The sequence below is a fragment of the Hylobates moloch genome, unplaced genomic scaffold (genome assembly GCF_009828535.3).
Source record: "Hylobates moloch isolate HMO894 unplaced genomic scaffold, HMol_V3 SCAFFOLD_15, whole genome shotgun sequence".
Taxonomy (NCBI): domain Eukaryota; kingdom Metazoa; phylum Chordata; class Mammalia; order Primates; family Hylobatidae; genus Hylobates; species Hylobates moloch.
In genome coordinates, this window is record NW_026652290.1 from 50,434,575 (window position 1) to 50,450,268 (window position 15,694).

At 55.4% G+C, this 15,694-nt stretch overlaps 1 protein-coding gene and 1 long non-coding RNA gene across 10 annotated transcripts in view; one reads left to right on the top strand and one right to left on the bottom strand.

Annotated features, from left to right (window-relative positions):
• Nucleotides 1–4,366, top strand: part of DRG2 (developmentally regulated GTP binding protein 2) — a 19,856-nt gene extending 15,490 nt beyond the window's left edge. For 3 of the 6 annotated variants that reach the window (XM_032177093.2, XM_032177094.2, XM_032177096.2), the window contains 4 exons: nucleotides 201–289; nucleotides 1,027–1,085; nucleotides 2,842–2,895; nucleotides 3,561–4,361. In XM_032177093.2, the coding sequence (XP_032032984.1) occupies nucleotides 201–289; nucleotides 1,027–1,085; nucleotides 2,842–2,895; nucleotides 3,561–3,919 (561 nt within the window). In that variant the 3' untranslated portion in view covers nucleotides 3,920–4,361. Of the gene's footprint in view, nucleotides 1–200; nucleotides 290–1,026; nucleotides 1,086–2,841; nucleotides 2,896–3,560 lie in introns of all 6 variants that reach the window. The other 3 variants (XM_032177095.2, XM_032177097.2, XM_032177098.2) reach the window with 3 other exon arrangements.
• Nucleotides 809–15,628, bottom strand: LOC131381378 (uncharacterized). 4 transcript variants are annotated; one of them, XR_009210088.1, is made up of 7 exons: nucleotides 15,388–15,628; nucleotides 6,064–6,162; nucleotides 5,339–5,837; nucleotides 4,754–5,031; nucleotides 2,812–2,903; nucleotides 1,194–2,179; nucleotides 809–1,100 (listed from the first exon to the last, which is right to left on the bottom strand). It is a non-coding gene; the product is annotated as an uncharacterized LOC131381378 (long non-coding RNA). The 4 variants fall into 4 exon arrangements; XR_009210090.1 differs by lacking the exon at nucleotides 809–1,100 and having other exon boundaries at nucleotides 1,111–2,179; nucleotides 5,339–5,403; nucleotides 5,751–5,837; XR_009210089.1 differs by lacking the exon at nucleotides 809–1,100 and having other exon boundaries at nucleotides 1,111–1,762; nucleotides 2,016–2,179.
• Nucleotides 15,629–15,694: the final 66 nt, after the last annotated feature.

Genomic DNA, 15,694 nt, shown 5'->3' on the forward strand with positions numbered 1-15,694 from the left:
TGAGTATGACCATGATTGGTGCCCAGCGGCACTGGCAGCAGAAACATCAAGCTGCCATCATAGTAATGGGCTTGTTTCCCTGTGGGTACCAGTGGGCCGCCTGGCCAGTGGAGGTTGTCCCCTCCAATAGTGAGAAGTGGAGACCCCAGCCTTTGAACTCACAGGGGCCACTGCCTGACTGGCCACCTCCCTCTTTGCAGCTGCGGCATGAAGCTGAACCTGGACTATCTGCTGGAGATGCTTTGGGAGTACTTGGCCCTGACCTGCATCTACACCAAGAAGAGAGGACGTGAGTTGCGCTGCACGTAGCTGAGAAACAGGCTGAGCTTCATCCCTAGAAGGCGTCCAGACCGGTGTGTGATGCCCAGAGACCCCAGCACCGGCTCTGGCCTGGCTTGTCTAGACACACCTCAGCTCTTTTCCCTTCTCAGCACTGGGCACTGCTGGTTTTGAAGGTACCCTGGTGGGGCAAGGCTACATTGGGGTCCCCACTGGCTGTAGCAGTCAGTGCCCTCCTGACCTCCCCTCACAGTGACAGGCCCTACCTCAGGAGCATCAGGGACCTGAATCCACAGGAGCCGTCCCCATGTCTGACTCCTGCCCATCCTCCTGGTGCACACACACACATGCCCTGGGGTCCCAACTGCTGAATTCAGAGCAGTTTGCATCAACCCTGACTTTGGCAGCAAGGAGCGAGCTACAGCTTCCCTCACTAGACTCCAGCATCCCTTCGCGCCCTGCCCGTTCAGTCCAGGTCCTGGTCTCTGTCGGTGCTGTCACGGCAGATGGGTGGCAGGCACTGTGAATCCTAGACTTTTGATTTATTTTGAGTCACTGTGTTAAGGTCGAGGTCGTAGAATATGGTACAGGGATCTATGTGGAGGGTGTGCTGGATGTCGGGGGAGGTTAGGCCAAGGCAAGGAGACCGAAAGGGCCTCTGTGGCCAGCTCTTCCCTCGTGCAGAATCACGAGGTGGCAGTGTGGGCCCTGATGTGTGGCTGACATTCTCCCCATCCCGCCCTGCAGAGAGGCCAGACTTCACAGACGCCATCATTCTCCGGAAAGGGGCCTCAGTGGAGCACGTGGTGAGTTGACAAGACCTGCCGTGACAAGGGGTGGGAGCTCTGCATGCCCTTTGGGGCTCTGTTCTGCCTGAGGTGCCCTGGGCCAGGGGTGGGCTCTGCTGGTCTTACTCTCAGATGTCAACGCAGGCTCTGGAGTTGGACAGCCTGGGGCTGCATCTGCAGCACCCCTTCTTAGCCGTGTGCCGAGCCTCTGACCTCTCCTGTGAGGAGGGTGTGCTGCCTGCCCCCCCGGGTAGTCAGGAGGACATGTTGAATGAGGTCCAATGTGTAGGGCACTCAGCATGCTGCCTGGCTCTGCAGAGATGCCAGTAACCCTGCTTCCATGCCATTCAGGCATCAGTCAAGGAGAGTGAGGAGTGGCACCAGCTCAACACAGAGGTCAGGACAGCGGCTTCAAGGAGGCAACTTGAGCCGGCTTATAGGACTAGTGGGTCTGGCAGTGAAGAGTTGGGGTGGGGAGCATCCCGGTTAGGGGAGCAGGCATGCACAGGCCCCAGGGGAGGTGTTCTGGGCTCAGGGAGCAAGAGGCTGCCTTTCCCTGTCCAGGATTCTGTCACCTGAACATGACCCTGCAGGCACAGATGGTGGCCAACCTTCGGGTCACATGGCCGTCCTCCTGGGCTGATGCTTTCCTGGTGGTGTTTTCCTCAAGCTCATTTCTTCTTGAGATCTGTATCCTGGAGGCAAGGGACGCTGTAGACCCAGCTGTTCCTGCAGCCCCTTAGGACAGTGGTGGCGGGGCCTGCAATCTGGTCTCAGGCATTCATTCATTCCGCAAGCCTAGCCCCAGGTCTCTGAGTGCCACCCTGGAGGTGTTAAACAAAGGAGGCCAGGCAAAGTCCCATCTCCCTCAGGGCCTAGGCTTGAGATCACAGCAGGAGGAGCCAAGGAGACTCACGATTACCCTCCTGAATCCCTTCAGTCACTCACAAGTGGCAATGCTGGGCAAGCTGACTAAAACAAAACCCATCTGCAGACCAGAGTCAGCCACCTTCCCATCTGTGTCAGGGAAGTGTTCCTGCAGGCCTGGCGCTGGCCGCCACCCCAGGGACGCTGGGCTGAGGCGTTGGGTCTCCCACCAGAGCCTGGAAGACCTGTGGGCATGTGGGAAGAGGAGTCACATTGCATAATTGCAGAGTCCCCTCCCCGCCGCCCTCCACTGTGCCACCATAAGCGTGGCAACTGGAGGTCTACACTCTCAGGGCAATTGCTGGCTGCCTCCTCCAGGGTCTCCTTCCAGTTTCATGTGACATCTGGGACCCCTGGGATCTTCACCCCTACCAAAGAGCACTGAAGTTTATGCACTGCCCTGGGAGTTGGGGGTGATGTGATTGATGTGTGGGAAGCTTCAGGCCACAGGTGGGGCCAGGAGGAGTGAAAGATGGTGACCAAGCAGGGTGGACTCCAAGCTATCACCCTGTCCCATTCTGAAGGAGCATCTGTTCAGGCAAGGCAAGCAGAGGGCCACTAGCAGCCAGGCCCCAGACCTTCCCCTGGTGGCTTTGGGAACACTCCTAACTAGGCACCACAGCTGGCAGACCAGGAGTGGGAATGGCAGGGCCACCTGCAGCTGTGATTGGGTGGCTGTGTGCGAATTGAGCACATCAGTCCTCCACACAAGGCCCAGACTGTGTGGGCACCTGCTTCAGGAACTCTTGCCTCTTGGCCTGTGTCCTGAGCTTTGGGTGTGCGGCCAAGCTTGGGATGGGGTTAAGTGAAGCCTCACCTCTCTACCTGACTCTCTCCTGTCCTCCAGTGCCACCGCATCCACCGGTCACTCGCCAGCCAGTTCAAGTACGCCCTGGTGTGGGTGAGTCCCTGGGTGGAAAGCAAGCAGGGGGTTAGACCCAGGACAGCCCCTGGGTTAGGCATGAAGCAAGGCATTCACACTCTCTGCGTGGTGTTCCTGTCCTTCCTGTGGGGATTGGCATGTCTGTGTGTCTGTCCTCCATAGAATGTACATGCCAACCCAGGGTAGACATGGGCCTTCCCCACCCTTTTTTTTTTTCTGGTGTGTTTTTTTTTTTGAGACAGGGTCTGGCTCTGTCTCCCAGGCTGGAGTGCAGTGGCACGATCATGGCCCAGTGCAGCCTCGACATCTGTGCTGAAGCGATCCTCCCACCTCAGCATCACAAGTAGCTGGGACTACAGCCACACACCCCCATGCCTGGCTAATTTTTCATGGAGACGAGGTTTCACTATCTGGCCCAGGCTGTCTCGAACACCTGAGCTCAAGTGATCCTCCCAGCTTGGCCTCCAGAAGTGCTGGGATTACAGGCATTAGCCACTGTGCCTGGCCCTCCCCGACCTTTGAGATCAGGGATGGTCAGACCACTGTGGACGTCCTGCTGCCTGAGGCCCCCCCTACCTTACGCCATGGCATTCACCCCCCAGGACACACACGCCCAGGGATATCTTCCTTGGCCTTGGCCAGTCCAGGCTGAGATGACCCCTCTGCCCCCATTCCTCACCCAGGGCACCAGCACCAAGTACAGTCCGCAGCGGGTGGGCCTGACACACACCATGGAGCACGAGGATGTCATCCAGATCGTGAAGAAGTAATGGCGCCTGCTGGCCTCCCGCCCACCTGCCTCGTCTCCCTGGGGAGGTGGTCCCACTGGGACACAGAAACACCCAAACAGAAAAATACAAATACACGTACCCCAGGAAGCGGTCCCTCAAGTCTCTGCTATTTACAGAAGTTTCTTCAGACAAAGAGTGTGTTGGGGCAGAGGGGCTCAGTTGGAGGCATTTCCCATAAGGCTGAGCCCCCTCATGGGGGTTTTGTTTGTAGTGCTGAGCCTGCATCTGTGCCCCCCAGCCCCCTGCACTGAGGGAGCAAGTTGCCCACCTGCCCGCCAGCCAGGGCCTAAAGCAGATGGCATGCTCAGTGCCAGGCTGGTAGCTGGGCCTATTTGGGTCCCTGGAGGCTGTGGCTGCTGTCACGGCACCTCACTCCCTCAGCTCCTGCCAGCTTCTCTGACACTTGGGTTGGGGGTCCTTCCAGGGGGAAACCCCCTTGGGTGCCCCACACAGGGCTCTCCATGATGGGAACCAGCGGTTAGTGGCTTCAAAGGCCCAGCTGACACCCTCCACAGCCTAAGGGGTGTCCTAAAGTGCCTCCCCCTGTATTCCCCCTCCCAGGGCAGCCCCTGCCCAGCACAGAACCCCAGGACCCTGGCTCTGCACGCCTGGGGCAGGGACTTTTGAGTTTAGGATCTGTATTTTCTAAGTCCCCAGTTCTCCTGGCTCTCCTTTCTGAAATAAAGGATTGAAAACGGTTCCTGTTCAGACTGAGAACATTTTGTAAACTTGCTGAACAGTAGCCAGGTTGAGTCAGGTGGGCACAGGTCAGGCATTGGGCCTGGGGGTGGGAGAGGGTGGAGCCTGGGCCCCCAAGGCAGACCCAGGCCTTGTGTGGCAAGGAGAATGCAGGATTCTTCACCCAGGCACAGGCAGGCTCTGCCCAGGGTGTTGGTGGTCAGGGGTGTCAGGCCCAGACTGGCCCTTCTGGAGGGGCCTGGCTGCCAAGGTGGGCAGCATCCCAGGAGGCCCTTGTGACCATCTGGGCTGGCAGGGAGGCTGTGTGAGAACAAGGTGGTGGGTCATTTCCTGTTGCCTCAGAAGTCAGGAGTAGAGGGGCTGGCAGGGGCTCGATGACTGCCTACCATGTGCCAGGGACTGTGCCAGGCCCCCCACAGTATGCTGCTGTCCCCCGGAAGCTGGTGTAGGCTGCACAGTTTGTGAGTGCAGACCCTGGATTTAAGACCTGAGCAGCGGGGAAGGCTTCCTGGAGGAGGTATGCCTTTTGAGATGGATGCAGCAGGTTCTGTGAGGCTGCCAGGAGGGGTAGAGTTCCCGAGGGCCTCGGGTCCCGCTGGAGTGTGGAGCAGGCCCATGCCCAGCTCTCCAGGCTGTTCGTGGCTCCCCTGTCAGCTGTTCATTCCTTTCCAGAGACAAAACAGGAATAATAGACATCATTAAATATACATGGGGCTCCAGGCGGTCGGCGTGGTGGGCTGGGCCTCCCTTCCCCACAACACTGAGCTGCTCTGCTGGGCCAGCCGTGCTCCTGGGCCAGCCAGAGGACCCCCATGAGGTGGCATGCAGGCGGGGAGCAGGCCACGGGACCCAGGTAAGGAGACCTTAGCCTAGAGTCCTTGGGGTCTGTCACTGGCCACCCTCGCATCCCAGGCTGCAGGGGTGATAAGGGAAGGGGCAGCAGCAGAGCTGGGGCCTCGCCCCTAACTCACCTTGAGGCCCTTCTCTGCCTCACTTTGTTCATCTGTGAGGGGTGTGATGCCCATGCAGTCCCCTCCTGGTGATGGTGGGATACCAAGACAGGCAGGGCCTCCGTGGCTTACCTCGGCCCCTCTCCTGACTGCCCTGATGCCTGGCCATGAGGCCCTAAGTGAGGGTTTCTGCCTGGCTGGTGGCCATTCCCACTTCCACTTTACAGGTAGGGGCTCTGGGCCCAGGGTGAGGTAGGGAAGGCCTTGAGTTCACAGGGTGTCAGGCTGAGTCCAGACCTTGGATTAGATCCAGGCCTGTTCTGTCCCCAAGGCTGGCTGGCAAAGGGTGGGAAATGAGGCCAGAGGTTGGGGGGTCCTCAGGCAGTAAGGGCTCAGGTGAGAGGCTCCAGCCACTGGGCCGCATGTTCCTCACCGTGGATGGGCTTCTCCTGGGCTAGGTCTGTGTGCGCGTGGATCAGGGCAGGCACTTCGGCTCTGTTATGTCCTGGGCTTTCTGGATCTGTGGTCAGGATGGTTGTACAGTCTACATTTGCTTGTGAGAGAGCAAGCGAGGGATCCTGCAGCTGCGTATGCCCAGGTCAGTGTGAAGTGGCAGCTCGTGGTGCCCTTAGGGCTGGGGAAGCTCCCTAAGACCCCCCAAAGGTCTCTGACCCTCCCACCCCCACACCTGGGTAAGCTCCAGGCTTGGGCCTCACCCTGTCAGCCACCTTGTTCTCATCACTCACCCTCCCTGATGATCACAGGCAGGGGTCTGCACCCTCACTCAGGCCCATGCTCAGGCAGCAGAGTTGCATTCATCTCCCAGCTGGCATCCTTGCAGCCTCCTGGGGGTAGTATGGCCTGCAGCTTTAGAAGACTCAGGTACATAGGAGCCAAAGACATGAATATTCGTCTGTCTGTCCCACACCTGTGCATTCACTTATTCTCCATCTTTCTTCCTCTCCAGCTTAGATTCCAGTTTCTCATTTCGGAACCCTCCTTTGGCAAGAAAGCCAAGTCGAGACCCTCTCCTTCCCACTCTGTCCCTCTCCTAGACAGCTCACCTGACCTCCAGCTTCCATCTCGCCAGACCTGGGTCCGAGCAGCCTTTTTGACTCTCCACTGCACTGTCCTGTAGCCATCCCAAGCCCACCGTGTCCCAGACCAAACATGGCATTCCCATACCCCCTGGCCTCACCTCAGAGACACTCCCCGCACCCCCCAGCTGCACCAAGCCAACCCCAAGTCTACTTGGCTCCACCCTCATCCCAGCCCCATCTAGCCTCTTGACCAGGGCCAGCCTGTTTCACCTCATCCTGAATATGTCCACTGTACTCCATCACAGCATACTCCCAGCTGCGTCATTGTCCCCTCTCCATTCTTTTCCACATGGCGGCCCGAGCTTCTTTTTATACTATTTTCTAAGAAGCCGTGTGAGGCAGTGGTTGAGACTGTGGACAGTCTGAAGCCAGACTGCCCAGGCTCAACTACACCTTCAAGATGTGTCACTCACATAACCTCTCTGGGCCCATGTCCTCATCTGTAAAGTGGGAAGAGTAATCACACCGACTTCAGGAGGTTGTAGTGAGAGTTGAGCTCTGTGTGGCCTGGCTGTTCTGAGCACAGGGCTTGCAGTCAGGGACACAGGCCCCATGGCTTCCTCACTGTGGGCTCTCGGCTGAGGGATCTAACCTCTCTAAGATCAAGCCCTTCATCTATGTGAGAATCTAGTGAGATATTCCAGAAAAGCATTTAGTACCAAGCCTGGCACATAGTAAACATCTGGAAATGCGGAACAGTGACCAAAGTCCCATCCCTTCCACGCCCATTGGGCTAGTCCCTGCCTGCCACCCTGGCCACCTCTCATTTCACATGCCCTCAATCACTCTGCTCCAGCCATAGGACTGTCCTTGAAGCCCCTCTTTCCACCTGGCCTTTGCACATGCTGTTCCACCTGCCAGGAATACTGTTCCTTCTTCCATGTTATAAGCTCCCTCTTATCCTTCAGATCTTGGCTCAGGGTTGCCTTGTCAGGAGAATCTTCCTGGACCTCCAGTGCAGTGTTTGGGCATCTGGGGGTCATGCCCTGACCTTCACAGCTCTTCTTGTTGATGTGACTCTTTGCTTAAAGTCTGCATCCAGGATAGGCACGGTGGCTCATACCTGTAATCCCAACACTTTGGGAGGCTGAGGCAAGAATATTGCCTGGGGGCAAGGAGTTCAAGACCATCCTGGGCAACATAGTAGGACCCTGTCTCTACAAAAAAACAAAAAAACATTAGCCAGGTGTGGTAGCATACACCTGTAGTCTCAGCTGCTTGGGCAGCTGAGGTGGGAGGATTGCTTGAGCCTGGGAGCTTGAGGCTGCAGTGAGCTGTCATTATGTTACTGCACTCCAGCCTAAGTGATGGAACAAGACCCTGTCTCAAAAGAAAAAAAAAAAAAAAAAAAGTCTGTGTCCCCTACAACACAGGGAGCTCCATGAGAGCAGAGATCACGTCTGGTTCCACTCAATTCTGCGAACCCCAAGTGCCCTGCACAGTGCTTGGCACATAACAGATGCACAACTAATGCACAAGTAATATTTAAGGAATGAATGAGAGACTTGCTCCCTGACACCCGCTCTGTGCCTGCACAGAGGGTGGGGACCCTGAGAGGAAGGCAGGACCTGGAACCTACCAGAGAAGGGGCAGCCTCAGCTGACTACTAGCCTGAGGCCAAGGCTGGGACCCAGAGACCAGGAGGGGTCAGGTGGGCAGGACTTGCTGCCAGCAGTCACCCAGACCACCTCACTCAGAGCAGATAGGCAGCAGCCTGTAGCAACAATGTTGGCAGTCATAACAACAGCTGCTTGCCCAGGCCAGCCACTGTGCCCGGTTCTCTGCTATCTCATGTAATGCCCAGGTCAGCCCTGGTAGGGGAGGCATCTACACTCACAGATGAGGAGACTCCAACGCTGAGGCTGCATGACTTGCTATGGGTCAGATCCAGGAGAGGAATGAGACCTGACCCAGAGCTCTGAGCCACTGGGCTCCAATCCCCTGGGCTAGAGATGGGCTTGCCTCTCTGAGAGGCAGGTTCTTCATCTGGACAATGTGGCTTCGCAGTGGAAAGATGCCTGCCTGAGGGTTTGAGGCAGGACTTGGGCAAGCCCACTAGAGAATGGTGGCCTCTCAGCCTTTCTTCTGGACAGACAGACAAGGCTTCCCTACTTGGGGCAGACAGAAGGTATGGCTCTGGGAGGTGCTCTTGGGCCTGAAGGGCCAGCCCTGCCCTGCTTCTCCCTATCAAGTCTCTGACCTCTCTCTGCCTCACTTTCAACAAATGTAACAAATGTAACAAATGTTACATGGCGCTGGGGTGGAGATGGGGTTGGACCTATGACATCTCAGGTCCCTGACATTCTTCCTGAGAGCCCCTCTAAAGTGGTGTTTCCACTCAGTCTCTAATCCCTTTTTTTTCCATTTTCACATTTACACTTTTTTGGGGGGTGGGGGGGGACAGGGTCTCGCACCGTCACCCAGGCTGGATTGCAGTGGTGCGATCTCGGCTCACTGCAACCTCCACATCCTGAGTTCAAGTGATTCTTCTGCCTCAGCCACCACACTGTGCACACCTGTAGCTGGGATTACAGGTGTGCACCACCACGTTCGGCTGATGTTTATATTTTTAGTAGAGACAGGGTTTTGCCATATTGTCTGGGCTGGTCTTGAACTCCTAGCTTCGAGTGATCCACCTGCCTCTGCCTCCTGAAGTGCTGGGACTACAGGTGTGAGCCAGCATGCCTGGCCCACATTTACACTTTTAAATGTTACATTTGGGCCGGGCGCGGTGGCTCACGCTTGTAATCCCAGCACTTTGGGAGGCCGAGGCGGGCGGATCACGAGGTCAGGAGATCGAGACCACGGTGAAACCCCGTCTCTACCAAAAATACAAAAAATTAGCCGGGCGTGGTGGCGGGCGCCTGTAGTCCCAGCTACTCGGAGAGGCTGAGGCAGGAGAATGGCGTGAACCCGGGAGGCGGAGCTTGCAGTGAGCCGAGATCACGCCACTGCACTCCAGCCTGGGCGACAGAGCAAGACTCCGTCTCAAAAAAATAAATAAATAAATAAAAAATAAATAAATGTTACATTTTATTTGGTTTTTGACTCAGAAATGCATTCATATGGATCAAAAATCAAACTAATATAACTAATATAGAAAGATTTACAGTGAGATAACTATTCTCATTAATTTCTTGTGTATCTTTTCTGTATTCCTTTTTTTTTTTTGAAACGGAGTCTCACTCTGTCGCCTGGACCAGAGTGCAGTGGCATGATCTCAGCTCACTGCAACCTCCGCATCCCGGGTTCAAGAAATTCTCCTGCCTCAGCCTCCCAAGTAGCTGGGACTACAGGCGCACGCTGCTACGCCCAGCTAATTTTTTTGTATTTTAGTAGCGATGGGGTTTCACCGTGTTGCCCAGGCTGGTCTCGAACTCCTGAGCTCAGACAATCAGCCCGCCTCGGCCTCCCAAAGTGCTAGGATTACAGGTGTGAGCCACCACACCTGGCGCTGTATTTCTTTTGTTTGTTTTGACACAGAATCTTGCTCTGTGTCAGAGGCTGGAGTGCAGTGGCATGATCGCAGCTCACTGCAGCCTCAAAATCCTGGCTCAAGCGATCCTCCCACTTCAGCCTCCTGAGTAGCTGGGCCTACAGGTGCTTGCCACCTGTAATTTTTCGGTTTGTTATCTAGGGACAGGGTCTCGTTATATTGCTTAGGCTAGTTTCAAACTCCTGGGCTCCTCCCATCTCAGCCTCTCAAAGTGCCCAGGCATGAGCCACTGCTCCTGGCTGCAGTATTTCTAATATGGAAATAAAAAAGCAAATACAAGCTGAGCATGGTGGCTCACGCCTATAATCCCAGCACTTTGGGAGGATGAGGTGGGCAGATCACTTGAGGCCAGGAGTTCAAGACCAGCCCGGCCAACGTGGCAAAACCCTGTCTCTACTAAAAATACAAAAATTAGTCAGGCATGGTGGTGCATGCCTGTAATTCCAGCTACTCAGGAAGCTGAGGCCTAGGAGGTGGAGGTTGCAGTGAGCTGAGATCGCACCACTGCTCTCCAGCCCGGTTGACGGGGTGAGACTGTCTCAAAAAAAAAAAAAAAGCAAACATAAGAATACAAACTTATATTCTTACCACCTCCCCTGACACACACACACACACACACACACACACACACACTCTCTTCCTACAGAAAGGCCTCAGTAAACACTGTAGTCAACAGGCTGTTCTGCAGCCTGCTTCCTGCACTAGCAGGTCCTGGAGATCACTCCCTATCAGGACACAGAGATCGTCCACATTCCTTGTTATAGCTGTGCTGTGTTCCATCCTGGAATGCACTGTGGTGTACTGCAGCAACGAGCAGCTCTGTTTGTGTGTCCTTACCCATAAGGACGTGTAAGAGAGATCCCCAGGGGTGGATTACTTGCGTCTTTCTTTCCCTCCCTCCCTCTTGCCCTTTTTCTTTTTTAAAACAATCAATATATAATCTGCACTCCATACAATTCACCCATCAAAGTGTACAATGCTGTGGTTTTAGTATGCTCACAAGTGGGCCCGCCTTGTGACCACCACATTCCTGTCTTTTTATTTTTTATTTCTTTATTTTTTTGAGACGGAGTTTTTGCTCTTGTCACCCAGGCTGGAGTGCAATGGCTTCATCTTGGCTCACTGCAACCTCCGCCTCCCAGGTTCAAGTGATTCTCCTGCCTCAGCCTCCTGAGTAGCTGCGATTACAGGCATGCACCACCACACCCAGCTAATTTTTGTATTTTTAGTAGAAATGAGGTTTCACCATGTTGGTCAGGCTGGTCTCGAACTCTTTTTTTTTTTTTTTTTTTTTTTTGAGACGGAGTCTCGCTCTGTCACCCAGGCTGGAGTGCAGTGGCGCAATCTCGGCTCACTGCAAGCTCCACCTCCCGGGTTCACGCCATTCTCCTGCCTCAGCCTCTCCGAGTAGCTGGGACTACAGGCGCCTGCCACCACGCCCGGCTAATTTTTTTGTATTTTTTTTAGTAGAGACGGGGTTTCACCGTGGTCTCGATCTCCTGACCTCGTGATCCGCCCGCCTCCGCCTCCCAAAGTGCTGGGATTACAAGCATGAGCCACCGTGCCCGGCCTTGGTCTCGAACTCTTGACCTCATATGATCCACCCGCCTTGGCCTCCCAAAGTGCTGGGATTACAGGCATGAGCCACTGCACCTGGCCCTGGTCCTGTCTTTCTTGAAACCTCTTCCATCAGGTGTAACTTCCCTCGCCCCTGCCACTGTACTGGGACCATTCTTGTCACAGTCACCCCTGGAGCTCTAAGGAGCTGCATCCATTAGTCAGCTCTCCATTCTCAACTAACATGCCCATCTGTCATAGCAGTCCCATCTGTCATAGCAGTCCCACCCTCCTGCACAGCCCCCAGGACCCCACTCCCTCCTGGGCCTCCACCTCCTCCTCTGGCTGGCTTCGTGGTGCTCACTCACTGCCTCCTTGGCTCCTAAGCACTGCAGCCCTGCGGCTCATTCTGTGGCCTCTCTTCCCTCTATACTCATTCCCTGGTGTCATCCTCCAGAGCTGTAGCTTCAATGCCATCTAGATGCCAATGACTCCCTAACTGATGTCACCAGCCCTGATGGCTGTGATGGCCCCCCAGCAGTGCCCAGTGCCCAAAGCTGGATCCTGGTCCCTACCTCCTCAATTTGCTCTGCCTGCAGCCTTCCTCATCCTGGCCAATGACCTGACGGCCTCTCCATTCTCCCTGATGTTCAGTAAGGAAACTTGGGAGCCATTCCTGCGCCCTGCCCCATCCCCATCATCAAATCCTGTCAGTCCTACCTGCCACATGTCCCCAACATCCTACCACTTCTCCACACTTTAACCGCTGGCAGCCTGGTGCAGGAGGACCTCCATGGAGGCTTCCATGCTGGCCTCCCTGCCTTCACCCTCACTCCTGCAGCCACTTCTCCCATAGCAGTAGAGGCTCCTATCAAGACTGAGGTCGAGGCTAGGCTTGGTGGCTCACGGATGTAATCCCAAGACTTTGGGAGGTTGAGGCAGGCAGATCACCTGAGGTCAGGAGTTCGAAACCAGCCTGGCCAACATGGTGAAACCCTGTCTCTACTAAAAATACAAAATTAGCCAGGCGTGGTGGTGTGCGCCTATAATCCCAGTTTCTTGGGAAGCTGAGGCAGGAGAATTGCTTAAACCTGGGAGGCAGAGGTTGCTGTGAGCCAAGATCGCACCATCGCACTCCAGCCTGAGCAACACAGCGAGACTCTGTCTCAACAACAACAACAACAAAAAAGACTGAGGTCGAATTCCATCCCTTCTCTGCCAAAACCCTCCTCCCACGGCTCGTGCCTCACTGGCAGTCGAAGCCAAGCCCTCATTGTGGCCCACAGGCCCTGCATGTGTGCCCCTGAACTCTGATGTCACCACCCAGTGCACCCCCACTGCCCTCCAGCTACCTGGCCTGGCTGCTCCTCCACCTGCTTGGGACTGTGCACTGCCCACAGGTTCTCTCGATGGCCCCATAGCCACTAGGCCTTCCCTGACTTCCTGTTTAATGTCACACCCCCACTTCTTGCTGTCCCTTCCACAGCACTTATGCCCCATTATCTGTTACTGATTTTCCATGCTTATTGGCTTTCCCTCCACCCACATATGGTAACTGCATGAGGGCAGGGTTTTTCTCTGTTTTGTTCACAGCTGTGTCCCAGCACTTAAGACGGTGCCTAGCATGCAGCACACTTCCCACAGAGGCTTTTGAATGAATGGGTGAGTGAATAAATGCTGGCTACAGGACCCTTAGGGAAAGGGGCCAGGCTGACTGAGGAATCCAGGTTGGGGTAGCGGTGCGCAAGCACTGGAGAGGCCTTGGTGCCTGTTGGAGGCCCAGCTGGGCTCTGGTTTGCCCAGTGGCTTGGTCAGGGCCCTCCCCCTCCAGTCAGGAGCAGGTTCTGGGGTGAACACGACTATGCTCCTGGCTCTGCCCAGTGTCCTAAGCCACTCTAAACCCAGTGACGACCCAGGAGCTCAGTGGGCAGGAGGGCCTAGTAAGGGAGGTAGCTCTGGACCTGGCCAAGCCTGCGTTCTACCTTCCCAAGCCAGGTGGCCTCGAGCAAGTCCCTTCACCTTTTGAGTATGAGTTTCTTCATCTGGAGAATGGATATACTAATAGCTCATATCTCACAAACCTGCTGTGAGAGTCCCATGAGACCACTGTGCAACACACCTGACTGGGGCCTCACTCCAGAAACTGGCTCCAAGAGGAGCTGGGGCAGGTGTTGATATCTCCAGGCTCAGAAAGAATGTCTCGGCTGGGCGCCGTGGTCACATCTGTAATCTCAGCACTTTGGGAGGCCAAGGTTGGTGGATCTCCTGAGATCAGGAGTTCGAGACCATCCTGGCCAACATGGTAAAACCCGTCTCTACTAAAAATACAAAAATTGGCCAGGCATGGTGGCACATGCCTGTAATCCAAGATATTTGGGAGACTGAGGCACAAGAATTGCTTGAACCCAGGAGGCGGAGGTTGCAGTGAGCTGAGATTGCACCACTGCCCTCCAGCCTGGGCAACAGAGCAAGGCTCTGTCTCAAAAAAAAAAAAGAAAGAAAGAAAGAAAGAAAGAAAAAAAGAAAAAAGAAAGAAAGAAAGAAAGAAAGAAAGAAACATCGCCCCTGTCCTTCATTTTTCCTCAAGCGGGCAAGAGCCACTGCCCAAAAACAGAAGGGAGAGTGGGCAGCCCCTCAAACTCCTGCTCTGCAGGAGGCCCACTTCCTGCACGTATCCCCTAACTCGCTCCAAAAGCCCTCCATCCAATTTCTCTGGTTTCCATCAAGCCCCACTCCCCATCCCTGTGAAACTGCCTGCACCAGGCACCAACAGCCCCTGGCGCAACTCCTCTGAGTGGCTGGGCACTGACTGGCTCCAGGTGAATCTTGGGGAGGAGGAGCAGGAAGAAGAGGAAAGTGAAGAGCCAGAGAAAGTGAGCAGGGGGAAGAGGCAGACAGAGAGGGGGAGACCTCACCTGCTGCATGGTCCCCTCTCTGCTCCTGCCACTTGCCTGGGAAGGCCTCACCCTGTCCCTGTTTCACAGCTGAGCAGTTTGAGGCTCTGAAGCCACTGATCTGAGGGTGTGGAGCTGGCAAGTGGCAGAACCAGGGCCAGAACCTTGCTGCTCTGGGGTCTCCTATGCTAAACCTTAAACAACCAAGAATTAGCTCTGGGACCAAAAGACTGAACCAGAGTTCAGTGAGTAGGGAGCTTGATGTTAACTGAGGTCCATCTTGAGGAGGAAGGGGAGGAGGAGAGCTGGTTCTGAGACTTCAGGTCTGAGAGCTGCCACTCCCCACCCCCGCTGGCCTGCCCAGTTTTTCCCACTCCCTACCTCTTTTAGTGCAGGTTCTCAAAAGTGAGTTAGACTGGCCACCAACCAGACTTTGGACATGTAGCCTTAGGTCAGGCCATATGAAGCAATCAGCTATGCCCAGAGAAGGCAGGAACCACATGGCCACAGCCTACTCAGCCAGGGCAGAAAGTAAGAGGAGAGGACAGGGCTAGGCAGGGACCCCAGAAAGGAGCCAGCAGGAGGCATCTCCAGTTACCCAGCAGCTCCATCAGGTCTTGCTTCCTTTTGGTGAAGGAGACAGGGCATAGCTTATCACTCCCATTCTTCAGAGGAAACTGAGGCCCAGAGAGGACAAGGACTTTCCTGGACCCACACAGCCAGTCAGTGACAGAGCCTAGGGTCAGAGCCAGGCCTGACCCACCCTCCATTTCTGCGTCTCTACACCTGCCCCCCTCCCAACACACACACACACACACACACACATACACACACACACACACACACGTGGAGTTCCACTGAAACACCCCTCCTTGCCCTGCCTTCTGAGCCGGCAGCCTGGCTCCCCAACCCATGTATTATTCAGCTCCTGAGAGCCAGCCAGCTCCCATTACACTGACCGCAGCCCAGCACCTGCTCTGCCCATTCCCCTCCTCCCTTGCCTAGGACCTAGAGGGTTCAAACCTCTCCAAGATGACTTGGTGGGCTTTGACCATCCCACCCTGGGCCCCACTTCTGGCCCAGTGCAGGTGTGCTGGTGATTTAGGGCAGGTGGCATTCCATCTCTGTGGCTCAGTGTCTTCCTCTGTGAAGCTGAAGTGACCCAAGGGCTCCCTTCATGGGGTTGAGCCAGCTGTGGCCCAGGGAGGGCCTAACCAGGATGAGCACTGATGTTGCCATGACGACTCCGAGGACAGAATGTTTCCCCCAGCACAGGCCTCACAGGCAGGCTTCCCCATTCCGGTAAACAATACCCACGCACTTTCCACTA